Source organism: Limanda limanda, chromosome 1 (assembly GCF_963576545.1).
Source record: "Limanda limanda chromosome 1, fLimLim1.1, whole genome shotgun sequence".
NCBI lineage: Eukaryota > Metazoa > Chordata > Actinopteri > Pleuronectiformes > Pleuronectidae > Limanda > Limanda limanda.
The window spans coordinates 5827443-5843819 of NC_083636.1; the positions used below are offsets into that span (position 1 = coordinate 5827443).

Consider the following 16377-nt stretch of genomic DNA (forward strand, 5'->3'; position numbering starts at 1 on the left):
AGAGAAACACACAGATTTAGCCCGAGTTGGAATGAGTGCTGACGGAGAAACAAAGAAATCAAAAACAAGTTACACGTCAATGTCAACGGCTGCTTTGGCATTTGAATGATAAAAGTGTTTGCCTCTGAAAACAGAACGTTGAAGTACCCGCGCCCCGGCAACACTTGTACACAGTCAATACTTTGGTTGTTTGCTCTCAGCATCGTGAAAAACTCAGAGACAGACGAGAAATATACGTGTTTACCCCCCCCCCCCCACCCCAGACATCTGTGTTGTCAAAGTTATGTAACGGTCTAAATAAATGGAATTGAAAAAGATGACTGTGACACAACCTCCGATCTTTTTCCACGGGGGGTCGTCTGGAGTGGCCGTACCGAGGCCATTAGTATAATTGGAAGCCGGTTCAGATGTAAGACAAGAGTTTTAATCAATCAATAAAGTTGAGCAGAGTGTCAACAGATCTGAACGGGGGTGTACGACACCGTGCTTTGTTTTCTTCCGGCTTTGACACTGTGTTAAAGGAGCAGAGCGAGGAGAGAGCGGCTGAAGCTGACTTGAAAAACTGTGAAACTGTTCAATGCACACTGTGTTTTCAGCAACAAATTAAACCCTGATGCCAATAAGTAAATTTCAAATTTAAAGTTCTTAAAGCTCAGTTAAAGAAAGTGTCAATTCACGTCTGATTTTCGGAGCAACGGGGTCGTAGTTGTTGAAATAGAACAAGCACATTATTCACATTTTTATTTGAAAGGCCTTGAAAACCTATTTTCTCAGTAAGATTCCGACAGCGATCAGGCTCCAGATGCACAAACTGAATCTCAATCAAAGTTCCGTTGATCATTTCCCTTGAGAGGTTGTAAGTGCACAGCTCAGGAAACTGTGACGTCAAATTATTTGGACCAATCAGGATTAATGTGTATAAACAGAAAAATGTGTTGCGGTCCCGGAATTATCTCCAAGTCAAATCCAGACCCACTTTGAACCCGTTAACAGACGTCCTGTCACCAGTGATAAAACACACATGCAGATTTAGATGTTAAAAATACTGCACAACCATTTTTTTGTATGTGATTCCACCAGATAAAGAAGTCTGACTCATCTTCTCCACCGCTGCCTTCCCACGGTAAGGTGTCGGTAACTCCACCCGTATCATTTGACTGGCAGAGGGAAACAAAAAAGCTAGAAGGCTAAGAAACCAACATTTTCCTGTCTGTGATCTCTGCTCTGTTCCAGTATCAGCGGGAGGGCGGCCTGCACACAACAACCAGTGCAGTCGCAGTGGAGTTTGATTAGCTCCATAAATTATTTACATGTTCTGGTGCAGCAACAAGTCAAACAGCGTGTTCGGTGCAGCGTTCAGGTTCCTCTCATGTTCGGATACAAAAGCACATGAATGCACCGCAAATGGGAGCAAAACTTTCTGAACTCAGCAGCGGGATCGAGTGAGGGCCACACTGAGAGACACATGGATGTCAGTGAACATGAACCCTCCTCGGTGAAAGTTATCTGTTTATCAAGAGTTTATCGAAGTTATGAATAAACAATGTTTTCACGGAACAAACAGCTTGTTTGCATCTTTTCTTCTGGAGTTCTCGGTTTTGGGAAGCAGAGGTACTTTTATACATCGAGAAACTCCTCCTTTGAATTACGTTTAGTTGGAACCTTCTGTAGTTACAATAAATTTGTATATTGTTGTACTGATAACTAGAAAAAACAACGAGTCCTAAAGCCGCAGTGTATCAGAGACTGTAGAGAAAGATGGCTGACATGACAGTTCCCCAAAAGTGAAGCCAAATCTTCTTGATCGCTCCCTGGTGGCCGGCTGCAGTACAGGCCATAAACCCTGCCTCCTACATGTTTTCATTTCCAGTGGTTTGTTTGGTTTTAACTAATTATTTAATGCTATAATAATACAGAGAAACAATATACCACGACTGCCTCTGAACAGAAGGAAGTGAAGACTTGTCGTCCATCTTTATTTACAGTCGATGAAACAAGCATATAGAATCTGAAACCTCCCCCTAGTGGTGGTTTAGAGACAGCGGCAGATGGAGAGCTTCATTAATTTGAGTAATCACGGCGAGTTGACACCTCACCCTCTACGGTAACATGATGAACATATGGTTCAACTTCTCAGCTATAACGTGACATTTCCTTTTATTAGACTTTGAATAGTTTCCACCTGAGAGATTCACTTCCTGGCATTTGTGAATAATTCATCGGCTGCTTAATGGGCGTAATAAAAGTGCGCTTGCTTTAAAGTTAATCCACCTAAGTATACACAATAACTGATAAAGGCAGCAGTATAAAAATCTGCTTTACGAGCCCTCGCCATTGTCCACGTCTCTTTGTGAACAGGTTTCCTTTGAGAGCTTTTTATTCCACAGTGAGTCCACACTTCTATAGCATCAATGCCTCTGCAGGAGCATTTCATGATTGAATCCTCAGGAGCTTTCAACCTGCAACATTCCGCAACTCCCTAAAGAAATCTGTTATACAAGGTTGTAGCCCCTGCTGCGGAGAACAAGGAATTATTCCTTTTAAAAGGATTACATCCGGTAGACAAAGAAAATATTTCCACACACTTTACTGCGTTCTTTGTCCTGGAAGCGCAATATTTAGATATGGTTTCAAACACATGGGCAAAAGAAGTAGTGCTGACTCCAAATCCCCAGAGCGGCACGTGGGGTTTGATCATTTGTGGACTCCAGCTACAGCTGCGTGTGCGCCAGAAAATGAGAATGTTCCACCGAAGTGAATCATTGATTTGCAGTAAATGTAGCCTCAACGAGTGAATTCAATTATAGGACGGATACCCCACAATGCTCCGCTACAGTGTGGAGTTCTGAGTTAATTATTTGGTTGACTAATGTGACGGCCCTGAGCTAGAGCAAGCAAGCAAAACCCATTTTTCCCTTTTGCCTCCATTGTTCGGGGAAGAAAAGGCAGCAGCAGGTGGCGAGAGCAGGTTTCTCTCAGAAGGTTCGGGGCGGAGGCGCTTGATCAAAAACTGGGAAGGAGGAATTTGCGAAAAAAATCAACACGTTCATTGTGTCAGAAAGCTTTCAAACATCTTCACCTTTTGCTAACTTAAGTGTGCAATATATTAGTTTTTAAGCAATTTTTGCACATTTATCCACACTCAATAGCACGACTATCTATCCATCTATCTGTCTATATGTGGCAAACATATCCCAAGAACAGGCCTGTGTATTGTTAAGGGCACAAGGAAGTGCAGAATTTAATTTGGTGCGATTTGGACACGCGATATGTTCAGTATGGATTAACTTTGAGTAAACAGTGGACCGGCGCTCTGAAGCAGCGCTGGCTGACACTTCTCAGCTCATCAACAGTGTTGTTTACAGCGGATTCTCCAGTTTTGGTTGCTGCACACTGAAGTGAGCTCCACTGAACTGGAAATGGTGAACAACTCTTTGTGACAGGCTCAAGCCAAATTCCTAAAACACACGTTTCCACCTCGTCATTATGGCTCATTTAATCTGGATTGTTGCCAAAATACAGACAGTTTATCCGTTTAAATTAAATCTACGATAAAAAGAATATGAGCAAAAGGGTGAAGGGGTCTGGAAACTTTCTGAAGCCACTTACGATCACATGATGCAGTGAGCTGTGTCCCACTCGAACGCCTCATAACAAATACAATTCTTCACACACACACACACACACATACACGAGTGCCCACTCACACCAGAAAGTAACACAGCAAAATGTCTGCTTAACAGTCATATAGTCGGTGCTGGCAGCCTCAAGTATCAACAAGAGCAGTGAAGCGGATGTGATGGCAAATCAAGAAAAGCTCCAATCTAATGATGACTATGTGTGTATACATCTACACACATATATACACATATAATGGGGATTTAATGCAACAGGCTATGTAGAATTTAGAAAGATGTCCGCAGAATTCAGGACGTTTGTATGATTGATGAGTTGCATGATTAAAAGTCCAATGCACTGACAACTCAACACGATTGAATTTGTGATTAATTACGTCCAGCGACACAGTTTAATTGACATGAAGCATTTGTCTTTTCAGTCCCTTCCATTTTAATTAGCACCCGGTCAGATATCATCCATTTTTCATTAAAAAAAATCTGAATTTAACCCTCATAATTACAAGGTGGATTATGGAGCGAACCGCCATTTCATACAAACACATCATAAAGCTCCACACAAATATATTCTGCTTCCATGACTGAATCCATCACAGGGATTCGACAGAAATGAAGAGATTCTGGTCTGAATGCTGTTTTAAATACTGATGTGTCTGAGCACTCACTCCCACTGCTGTAATTCACAATTTCCTCATTAAGTCCACAAACAAGAAAGTTGATTTACGACCCCTGGGGCGGCACGGGAGGCATTAAGCCCACATAACATGTACCACTTATGAGCACGACTGTTGTCTGCCAAGTGTGAGCACAGAGCAGGTGCTGCTGGGAGAGAAACCCACTAATCAGCCCGTCAGCTGACCCTTGGAAAATTACAGGCAGAACACGGAATAAAAACTAATTTCCCTTCATGTGCGTGAGTAAAATAAACAAGGACAAACCCAACAAAGTAACTTGACCCTCTTCAATTATGGAAATTATCAGAGGTCTCGCTTCACGGAGCAATGAGGCGGCCGGAAGAGAAAACACCCGGATGTTTGGATTCAAAAGATTTAAAGTATTTTAAGGTCAAACAAGAAAAAAAGTTTGAGGAACAGTGCAGCAGAATAACCTTTTCTATGTGATATTTGTCTTCCTTAGTTATTGGCATTTCATAAACACCTCTTTTGTTAGACTCAGGGGTGATTAATCATCTCTGTCGCCTAAATCATCCACAGCTTAAATCAGCGGCTCGATGATGCCTGAGGCCGTTTTGTCCCCTTGTGTTTGTGCAGATTCATCCCCGGATGATGAATGCACATCAGACTTCACCGGAGAACAGAGGGAATCCATCAGCACACACAAACGCTTTGATACAGGCAGTTGGGCAAACTGTCTCTGAGGAGTTGAAGCTCAAACTCAGACCTGTGCATGTTAAAGATGATTGAGGAGTGAAGCTTGATAAGGAGACGCAGCAGAAGACCAACCCCCTCAAAAAAAAATCATTTTTCTTTTTCTTCCCTTGGATCGAGGAAAGAAAAATTCAGTCCAACAGACAAAAGCTCACTTTCTGCCACATGCAGTTTTTGTCGCCTCGATGAGTGAAAGGACACACCAGTGAGATGAGCCGAGGGCTGCCACTGTCAGAACAGCACAGTGTCTGGTTCTGGCTCAGCAGAGCAGCTGCTTTGATGCCCTGGGTGCAAAGACAGCTGAGTGCATTTCCTCACAGCCTTCGCGGAGCACGGCATGCTGGGAAGGCCACGGAACGGAGGAGGCTTCAGCAGAATCATTTTGAGAAGCAGGCCTGTGGGTAGAAAGAAAGTTGTGAAATTATCTTTTACTTTTTCCATTTTACTGCAGTTGTTATTTTATTAAACGTCTGTGCACCGCAGCTTCTCTCACAGGTTCAGGTTTGGATATTATCTATTGGCTGCGGAGTGGAAATGCAGCTTTGCAGGTTAACTTGTTGGTTCATTCAACGGGAGCGAGAGAGTGAAGTGCAGTAATTGCAGAAATGGCGTTGCCCTCTACCACGCACACCGCACACTCTTTTATGAAAAAACAAAATGTGAAATGAATTTATTTTGTTTTATACATTTGAGTCGGAAAGTTTTCCAACTGCCCAGGAACCATTTCACCTAAATTAGGCATATTCACCTATTTTCAGTCAGGAACACTTATAATTGGTGTTCACTGTTCATGGTCTGAACCGGGACCTCGCTGTGCTGCCACATGCCCGAGGTAGAGAGAGGACGCCTCCTCACCCTTCAGAGTGCATACATGAAAAGACTGCATCCACATTATTCAGTCTTAGTTTTAGTATAACTTTTGTTTAGGCCTGTAGCCACACACAGTTTTTCAGAATCTCGATGAAGCGTGTTATGATTGGCTTTTTGAGGCAAAGAAAACTATGATGTCTGTCGATGAGGGCGTCAGATCAGACTTATATGTGCTGCCTTCACTTATGAAAAGAGAAATGTCTGTTTGAAAGAATGCAACCGTCATTGTCCACATATGAGTCCTTTAGGTTGACATGGTTGTTAAGCAATGCATCCACTAGAGGGCAGCGCATGAGCAACAGTTTTGTCCGATATGTGTGTATCCGTAAGTTTATAGAGGACTTGTAGAATGAAGGGTTTATCCCTTTCCCCATACATATCCAAAGTTGAGTCTAAATGAGCCTTTAGTCGTATAAAGCAAGACCTGGAGTGATGTAGCTAAACATGAAAATACTGACATCGGTGTTTCATCCCTACGTCCTGTATCCTCATCCAATAGAGAGCTTGGATTTGTCCATTGAACTTAATAAAAAACATTTGGATCAACGGTAAAGTCTTTAAATAGGAAATCATTCGGTTTAAACGCTGCATCAATTTACCACGATTTACAATTCTATACAGACACATTTATTTATTAATGTTATTTTCCACTGTTTCTAACTAAATGTAAAAAAAAAGCATATATTGATAAGAGAAGAAGAATCCTCACCATCGCCGTCTCCAGGCTCTGGGAAGACATCATCTGCATCCCACTCATAATTCTCATCCACGGAGGCCTTTCTCCTGGAGAGGTCACAGAGCATCACATTATACCACGAGTAAACCCAGATAGGATGTTTACAGCGAATGGCAAAGGACAATTGTGTGTTGTGGAATACTTCCTGTGCAAGTAATGGATGTTTGTTGAATCGATTTCAGATTATTTAAATGCTTATTTTATAATTATTGACCTGAAGTCAAAGCCTGATGTGCAAACTGAATAGGAAACTCGTGCATTTCAATACAGTTAAGTGCAAATGTATAAAAAAGTCTCTTTGTCTTGGAAATCTGCTAAATTTAACTTTGACTACGTGGAAGATAATTCAAATCTATAATCCTGCACCTTTCTTTATTTCCTTCTATAATATTATATTGGACATTGTACATTAGCTTCACCTTGAAAGTCTCTTATACATATCGACCACACAAAATCCTGCCGTGCCACAAATGCGAGCCGCCACATTTTCCTCTATAAAACATAATTTATCATATTCATTAGGTCCTTAATACCTCTGGCCGTGTTCCATTTGGTGACTGTGCTTGTCCTCTGGGTTGAACAGGCTCTCCTCCACAGTCTCAGGTGAGCTGGTGAGTGTTGGGGACAGGTGGCACAGAGACAGGCGTCCGTTCGCCGGCTCCATGCTGCCGCGGCCGCTGCTGGCGTAGCTGCTGTAGTTGCTCCCGGACTCCAGCCCTCCCTCGTAGCCTCCTGCCTCCACATACAGTGCCTCCTGGTGGTTGTTGTTGGGGGGTAGATATCTAGGAGCTTCCCTCATTGTGTCTGAGTAACCTTCTGCATCGTCCACGGCCTCCTGGTGGTAAGCGATTGGCCATGTGGCAGAATCTGGAAAGATGGAGTCGTCTGATCTTGGCTCGTAGTGGCGAGTTACGTCAGGATTTGGAATGAAGTTCTCTGGACTGCTGCCCGAGGATAAAGTGTGGACGGCAGGAGGTGAACAGGAGGCATCTTGGGTAGCAGAAGGAGAATTTACAGGAGACTTTTGGGTAGGAAAGCTTTGTGGTTCCCTGAAGAGAGTGTCTGCATGACACGAGGATTCAACAGAACAGTTCTCTTGGCTAAGTGACTCTATCCACACATCAGGGGTTAGGAAATTTCTCTCATTCCGTCTCCTTGAGTCCAGGCTACGACTTCGATGCTTCGAGTCCCAGACTTTGGAGCCTCTGGTCCCGGCTCTCCAAAGTTGTGCTTCTGGACGTTGTGGAGAAGTTAGCAACGGGTCCACGGAGGCCGGAGTGCGGCAGTTGAAGCTTGTGCTCCTCCTGGCGTCTTCACACTGGCCTCTGGGAGTCAGCGAACGCCCGTGTTGCACATGAGAGGCGATTCTGTGGTGCAGCATCGGCCGCGTTACGCATACGTCCAACTCGGGCTCATCCACGCTCATCTCAGCACATGCATCACCACCTGCGGGCCTGTGGAACAAGGCCTCTGCATCGATTGGCGAATACGAGCTGCCTGTATAATCATTTCTACGGAAAGACGACATTGAGAGGCTGCCATGACTGAGGCTGTTCTGTCTCTGTGCCTCCGAGCGTGAATCATTTGTTTGCATTTCTAAGACTGTGGATTGTGGTGAATGATCATAGCCCCGTGGTGCTGCCTCTGCTCTTTCATGTCTCTGGCGCTTGGCGGGGAGCTGTGGGAGAGTTAATGCGCGTCTGGAGAAACTGCCTGCCTCCGCACACTGGAGTGGGGTCTGACTGGTGAATGATGGAGTGAATTGGCGGTTGCCAGACTTGAAACAGGAGGCAATCGCAGGTGAAGATGTGCCGAGCGGAGGAGAGACAAGTGGACGGGCTTCCCAGTGGACAGAGGATAAAGATAAAGGGCTAACGGATGAACCGCAGCTCCTCCTGCTTCCCTGAGGGTATCTGTGAGGCAACGTGCTGCTCTTATACTCCCAGACAAACTCATCCCCGCCGGCCTCTCCTCTCTCCCGGTCCGTCGGCTCCCTCTTCATCTCCCTCATGGAGCCTCTGTCTAGCGTGTAACTCTGCAGCTCCCTCTCCAGCTCCTCCCTCTCCTGAGCCAGCTTCAGGCAGCGACTCAGGTTCCCTCGATCCCGCTCGTGCTCCATCTGCAGCACCAGGGCGCTGGCCGTGGTGGACGGCTGACCCAGGCCGGATCGGATGTGCGGGAGCACGGGAAACGTGGGAGTCACTCCTCGGCCTTGGCGAGGAATCGTGGCCAGACTCGTGTTGGAGCACAGGCTGCTCATGTCGGGAAAGCCATCGTAGCTCGCCTTCTGATTCCAGATGTACGCATTGTGGAGGGGCAGGGGCGGGACCATGCCACAGATTTGGCTTGTGGAGGTCATGGACTCCGCTGGTTTGAGAGGAGGGAGATCAACAGAAAGCACAAAAGGTCGTTCTTTCCTGTCTTCCCCTCCGGAGTGCAGCGACACAGACCTTCGGACTCTGCTTCCCTGGTGATACCTTAAACTTTTCCTGCTGTGAACACTTAACGTGTCAGGGTCGTAAGGTGTGAAGCGCCCGTCCGGACCCCTAGAGATCAACTCAATCGGGGGTGAAATCGGGGAGGAAGTTGTCCTGGTGAGACGCCCCCTGCTGGGGTACGACGGGAGATGCTTCCGCCGATTAGGATTCTCAGCGCCGGAGGAGAAACAGTCTGTCTGCAAGGAGGAGGAGGAGGAGAAGGTGGCGGTGGTGGTGGAGGTGGAGGAGGAAGTGGTGGGATAGAGGCTGCTGGCTGGAAGAAGGCTTTTCTTCAACACACTGTCTGGACTACCGGTGCCTGGAGTCTTTCTGTGAGAGAAAGAGAGAGGGGGAGGGAGTGGGGGTGACGGAAAGAAAATTGTAAAGAAAACTCGGAGGTGTGAGAGGAAGAGAAACAGAAGCGGAGAAAATACGATTTGAGTGAGAGTGAAGGGAGGGGGCCGGAGACGTGGAGACGGAGCGAGACGGAGACAGAAAGCAATACATGGAAATGAGGAAGAGAAGGAAGATGTGAAGGAGGAAAAGAAGCGAGTCGCTGGCATTTTCCCCCATGTTTGAGTTTGGTGTGGAAAAGCAGAGGGAAAGGTCAACGGGAGGTCGTATCATGAAAGGATGAAGGGGTACTCACATGGATGGGGAGCGTTTATAGATGGCTGGAGGGGGTTCTGAAAGGGAGGGAGAGGGAGCAAGATGGTATCGGAGCCATTAGGATACAACCACACTGACCAAGAAGTAAAAACATAATCAACCCCAATAAGAGCCCATTAAAGGGCCCGAGGCACCCGGGCTCGTCCAAAAAGTTAATTACACTTACATTTATCAGCCACTAATGAGAAATTACCCTAATTAGCAAGTAATGTAAATGACATCAATAACTTTTACAAGGGGATGGACGAGCAGGAGACAAGAGGAGCGCCAAATCCATGCAGAGGGGTCTGATTTATGTAATGGATTGAAAGTGCCTTCAATATTTTATTGAATAAATGATGATATTCATGATGCAGTTCATCAAAGTGAGTGTCTGCTAAGTCTCAGGAGGGGGGGGGGGGCACTTTACCATCCTTCTTCTTCCTGCGGCGCTGGTTCCTCCTGTGGCTGATGACACAGGCGGCCCCCAGCAGCAAGACCAGTGCCAAGCACATGAAGCCGACCCCGCCCAGCACGCCGGCCAGTAATGGCTCCGGGACGAACTCCAGGAGCCGGGATGTGCCGGGGTAGATCTCCATCGCTGTGACATCATTTCATCAGTGATGTAATTCAGGGGGAAAAGGAAACATAAGCAGTGAGCTGATAAGTGAGAGTGAAGAGTCAGCTAGGACCATAAAAAACTAGAAATAATTTAGTGAAAGGAAAAGTTTCTTTCCACCGTTGAAACAAACTTTAGAGAATCAAGAATACTAGTCAACGTGCATTTTTAGATATTTAAATAATGTTATTAACAATAAAAATATGATTCTGCAGTCATTTCAACCCTAACCCTAACCCACCGTTGAAACAAACTTTAGAGCAATAACAAGAATACATTGTCAACATACGTTTTTTGATTTTTAAATAATTTTATTAACTATAAAAACACAATTCTGCAGTCATTTCAAATGCAGACGTGTTTAGAACAGACACTGCACTAGTTAATCTATAAATTCAAAATATAAAAAAGATATATTTTATACTACATTACTTTTCATTCGAGAGAAACAACGCTTTATTCATCAAGTTGTACAATTATCTGATGATAAACCGCCTGGGATCCGTCTGTTTGATGACTCTTGCTCATTCACATTCCAGTCACATTCTCTATAGAATCAGAACGGACGAGTATCAATTCCATCACTAGCCCTTCTGAGAAAGTTATTAGTGGAGCTATTTCTATCATCCAGCCGCCTAATGGACGGCGTTCCCTGGGGCCCTGCTCTAATTCTGATCCAACACTGGGAACAGTGGGACGGGGAAGAAATAGAGGAGAGAAAAGGAGTTTAGAGAAGGAGAATGAGAGAGAGGGGGAGGTGGGGGGGGGTTGAAACAGAGGGTGGGGCGTGGAATACGACAGGGGGCAAGGTTGCTGTGGAACACCTACCCATGGTGGAGACATTGACTGATGGACTGGGCTCGCTCAGCAACTCCCCGCGACGAGATAGCAGCCGCAGCTCGTACTCACAATCCTGAGGCCAGCACCCACACACACACACACACACACACACACACACACACACACACACACACACACACACACACACACACAGAGACACACACACAGACACACAGTGGGGAGGACAGAGGATGAAACCACACTTTGTCAACACGGGATTGTGCCTGCAATGCTAATGAAGTTCATTTGAATTCAAGTAGGCCTATATAGGAGAGAAAAAAGGGAGGATGAAAGAGGAGGAAAGCAGAAACGGCAGCACACGCAGATCGAAAGACAACAGAAAAGTGATAAGTGCCACATGGAGTGCATGAGCCTGAGACTCTACACGGAGGTATAGCCTAGATACGAATCTCTGAGGCATTCAACAAGCACCGTGGACTGATTAGTCTCAGAGGAAGCAGAGCGGGGGGGTGGGGGGGGGGGGTTGTTACCTTGTGCAGACCCGGAACCACTATCTCACTGCTGTTGGCAGCGATGTCCTCCACCAGATTATACCAGTCCTCTTGCTGGGCTCGGGACTGGAGGACAAAGCCCGTGATGGGGGGGCGCTGCTCTTCAGGAAGGACCCACTGCAGGACGACACCTGCTGGCCGCTGATCAGCTGACAGAGACACGGGAGGCTGGAGTTTGCTTCTCCTCGGCGGAGGATCTGTCACATGGAGGGAGGTCCGATCAGTTGACCACCCGGATACGCTCGGGCGGAACATTTTAACCACAGCGCTGGAAATTGCTACTGTCACAGATGTTCAACCTTGAGGCGTCGAGGTTCAAGTCCAACAAACCGGCAATTATCAGTTCACTGTTCGATGGAGAACAACATGTTGTGACGTAACTTTTACTGTATTTCATAAGTTTCCTGCTGCAAAGTTTTAATCACAAACTACTTGACTATTTAGCTGATTATGTGTAAATGTTTATTTAGGAGATTTCATCGACTAAACACGATCAAAAGGCTGCATGACAGTGAGGGTGTAGATGCACCCAAAACGGATTGTGGTGGGTTTATGATCAGTACTGCACACAGCCACCAGGGGCGATCAAGATGTTTTGGCTTCACTTTTTGGGAGCTATGTCATCCATGCATATATACAGTATAAACATAAGTTTCCTGCTACAACGTTTTAATCAAAAACTACTTTGAGCTTGAAGAGTTGATGACGGCTGATTATGTGTAAATGTTAATTTGGGAGATTTCAGCGACTAAACTTGATGTCAATCAAAATAATGCATGAAGGTGAGGGTGTAGATGCACCCGGGACGGATTTTGGTGTGTTTATGACCAGTACTGCGCACAGCCACCAGGGGGGAGATCAATACGTTTTGGCTTCACTTTTTGGGAGCTATGTCATCCATGCATATATACAGTCGATGGTTTTAGACCCGTGCAAACAAAAGGAAGATGTAAATTGAGTTGCACAGGACGATCACATCTCAACCTGGACCCTGGAGAGGCAGGTGTGAATGTAATCAGGTCGACTCTAGATACGATTTGGAAAGGAGATGAACTTTTAACAGTGACTGAAATGGAGTCAACAGCCGCGCTCGCAGCTCGCAGCTCGGCGATGGCTGCACTTAGGCACAGAGGTGGTTAGAGGCAAATGCTAACATGCTCTGACAATGCTAACACCCTGACCTTTAGCAGATGCCGCTTGATGGATCAAAGTTGTGTCTACTCTTCCTGAGAGGGGACACAGACGCCTGCACCCGACTTTTACTCTGAATTTGAAATTTGTTCCAGAATTCATTTTGACTGACGGACAAACATGGACGTCCGTGCAGCCGGAGGTTTGAGTTAGAGGAGTTACATGTGGCCAAAAGAGGAAGGAAGCGTAAAGTAAAGCTTGGTCCCAGAGGCTGAACTGTGATCGTTGAGAAGTGTTAAGGAGCGGTTTCCTTCTCCTGTGGTCGGGCACAAACTGTGGCTTTTAGCTAGCATATTTAAAAGACAACAGCCAAGTTTAATTTTGGCCTTTGGGCAAGTTACTCATGGAAATAAATTTCATTAACCACAGCTCATATAATCTGCTCCTGGCAAGATCTGTCATTGAGCTGAAAAGAGAGACGACGGAAATGCGAAAAGCCTGCGAGCTGAATGTTTCGTTCTTTCTTCATTACCGATAAAAAAGCCTGAGGAGAAACACAATCTTTGGTCCGAGACTTTTGAGATGAAAGTGGGAACGTTACCAACCTAAAGTCCGAGCGGTGGCGAACTCGCTGAAGGGCCCCGTGCCCATTTTGTTCTGCGACAGGATGCTGAACTGGTAATCTGTGGCGGGAGACAGGCCCGTCACCTGCAGCCTGGCGCCGGAGGGCGGGGCCACGGGCACGGAGAACCACGCCTGCTTCTCATCATCATCATCATCACCGCCCGCTGAAATCTTCTTCACCCTGCCGAGAGCGGGAGAGAGACCGAGAGATAAGAAGAGAGAACAAAACAGCGGCGGGGAACTCTGGGAGTCTGGTTTTATGAAACATGACAGAAAAGTAGGTTTCATTAATCATTCATGTGCATCATCGACTCCGAATTTGTGGCAAAGACAGCTCTGACATCTCCCTGCTGCTGTAGAGACAGCCTGCACTCTCATTATTTATATATAATTACAGAAATGTATATATCTCAGATGTTTATGTTCTTACCATAGCTGACATGCCTCAGATCTATTTACACGGAGATCTTCTTCATACATTAATATCAAAGAAAGCTTTTCTTGGGTTTCAAAGAAACCGGCTGTTCAGAAGTGATATTTTCTTTTATGATCAAATAGAAATGGATAGAAAATGACTCACATTGACATAGTTGTGACCTCTTTTCCTTTATAATAACAGGTTCTTTTAAATGAAGCATAATAAACTCTGCCAAAGAGGTAATAGTTTAATTTGCATTTATTAATTTAAGTTGTCTTTTTTGCAGGATTACACAAAAGCTACCGGACGGATTACCATGAAATTTAGCAGAAGGCTGCGGTACAGGTCAGGAAATAACTCAATATATTTGGTACAGATCCAGGAATCTTATTTTCAGTAATACATAGTTTAATTCAATTCATGGATCCTGATAAAAAAAATTATAATTAAAACAATTCCGCATGTTAAGGGTGCTGATATTTATGAGCAGTTTGTTGCAGAGCCAAATTAAAATCCTGATCCAGTGAACTCTAATATGGTTTCACAAGGAGACTGCAGGGCCTTCAGGGGGAGTATGCGCTCTACTTGTTACCTTTCTACTTCAAGTATGCGGTGAGAATAATTGTCCTTTGAGCTTTCACAGCTGTAAAAACCTGTCTGCTATCATTATTATCCTTCATGAGAAACACAGAGACAGCTGCGGTTGACGTGCCATCGGGAAAAGTTCTGACACTATACGGCAAAGAAAAAGACAAAGTGTTGATTGTCTGATTTCTCATAAAACTGTGCGTCTCCCTCCTAATCTGTGGCCGTGACACCTCGGGCTGTCAGACACTTCAGGAGCCTGTATACACGGATTGGCTGATCTATTTTTACTGTTTTAATGTCATTTCTATTTCTTTCGATGCTGCTTGAAGCTGCGGCGATGACCCACTTCCCTCTCAGGGATTAAGATCGCTCATCTCATATTCATCTGATGTTCGCTCCCAGGTTACAATGTGATTAAGACGAGCATTAGGAGAACTTTTCTGGATACTCAAAGGAAAACACAATAATCTATATATGTTTTTTATTAGATAAGGGAAATTTAAAAAACTCTAAAAACAGTTTACTGGAAAACCCTGCTTTGTGGTACATGATGTCCGGTCATTATAAGTGGGGTACAGGGATGATTTTTTGTATTTAATGGAGAAAACAGTCCTCACAATGTGGTTGTTTTTTATCCAACTGGCTGCAGCTGGACTTCCCTTCGATCCAATCGTTCTCTTGTTTAATTTAGCTCATGCACATCTAAAAACACTGTGTTCTTGTTTTCTAAGCCAATATAAAAAGCCTTGATTTACAAGAAACCAGCGTCTTGTGTTCTGTGAAGTCGGTAAACTCCCATTGCAGCCAGCATGGCCACTGCATTACAAAGCTATGCTCTGCAGCAGAGTGTTTTTTTTTTAATTTTTTTTACTGTAGCTGCCAAGAAGTGATAACAGATAAATGAATTCCTCATTCCGGAGATCAATAGTGCAATACCAGCGTTGTCCAATGGCTGCCATGGTTACAGCACGAGAAGAAAGTGGGAGGCTCTCCACCTACCAAACTGCGAATGTCTGCGCCGATCCTCCATCAAAGCCGGCCTCCCAGGACACGTTGGCCTGCCTCACCCCGGGGGAGACGGACAGAGAGGTAGCCGCGTGGGGACTGGTGCCTGTAATGGAGCAAGCGGAGAGGAGTTGATGGAAATCAGCCAGCACTTCAACTACCTGACACCACTAGAGTTTAGAGGCCATCTCGGGATGTGCCACATTTATCCGTCGGAGGCGGAGTGGAGGCACAGGCATCCGTCCTGTGCCGGGTGTAATAGGAGGGTTCATAGAAAGCAACATGAAGAAAACCATAAATAAAATATGTGGGAAGGCTCATGTTGTAGCAGACTGACTTTTGAATTATGTCGGATGGGAATCCTCCGGTTTGCACTCACCGAGGACAAAGACTTGTGTGCTGGCCTTCACCGAGGCCACGCGGTTCGTGACAGTGCACTCCCACGCCCCCTGGTGGTCCTTGGTGAGCGGCTGCAGCAGGAGGGAACCGTTGGGCTCGATGGCGTAAGCGATGCTGCGAGTCAGGTCCACCTGCGCAAACACAAACAGATCAGTTAAAATACTCAAACTGTGTACAAGGTGGGAGGAAAATAATGACAATTTCAAAATCACAATATAATTGAACAAGCTCTATTAACTGTGCACACATGTCATAAATCAACTGAGAATAGCTCCAGATACCAATTAAATCTACCCAGGAGATAAAGAAGCTTCACACATGTCTGCCATTGTGTCTGTTCCTGTCAGCTCTATCATTATACTCACACTACAGTTCATCTACGATAATGGTCATCACTAATAACAATTATCTTTTATCGGTGAAGAATGAGGAGTTGTCACCACAAAGAAGTTACGTGATTTCTGTTTACCGTCATTTCGAGCAGCAG

At 45.3% G+C, this 16377-nt stretch overlaps 1 protein-coding gene across 1 annotated transcript in view; it reads right to left on the minus strand.

Annotated features, from left to right (window-relative positions):
* Positions 1-252: 252 nt before the first annotated feature.
* Positions 253-16377, minus strand: part of igsf9a (immunoglobulin superfamily, member 9a) — a 55663-nt gene continuing 39538 nt past the window's right edge. Inside the window, exons 12-21 of the mRNA XM_061083245.1 lie at positions 15871-16021; positions 15486-15597; positions 13462-13661; positions 11705-11922; positions 11202-11286; positions 10185-10355; positions 9756-9792; positions 7163-9436; positions 6603-6676; positions 253-5418 (exon numbers count right to left, since the gene is read on the minus strand). Coding sequence (XP_060939228.1) covers positions 5255-5418; positions 6603-6676; positions 7163-9436; positions 9756-9792; positions 10185-10355; positions 11202-11286; positions 11705-11922; positions 13462-13661; positions 15486-15597; positions 15871-16021 — 3486 coding nt within the window. The 3' untranslated portion in view covers positions 253-5254. The remainder of the gene's footprint in view (positions 5419-6602; positions 6677-7162; positions 9437-9755; positions 9793-10184; positions 10356-11201; positions 11287-11704; positions 11923-13461; positions 13662-15485; positions 15598-15870; positions 16022-16377) is intronic.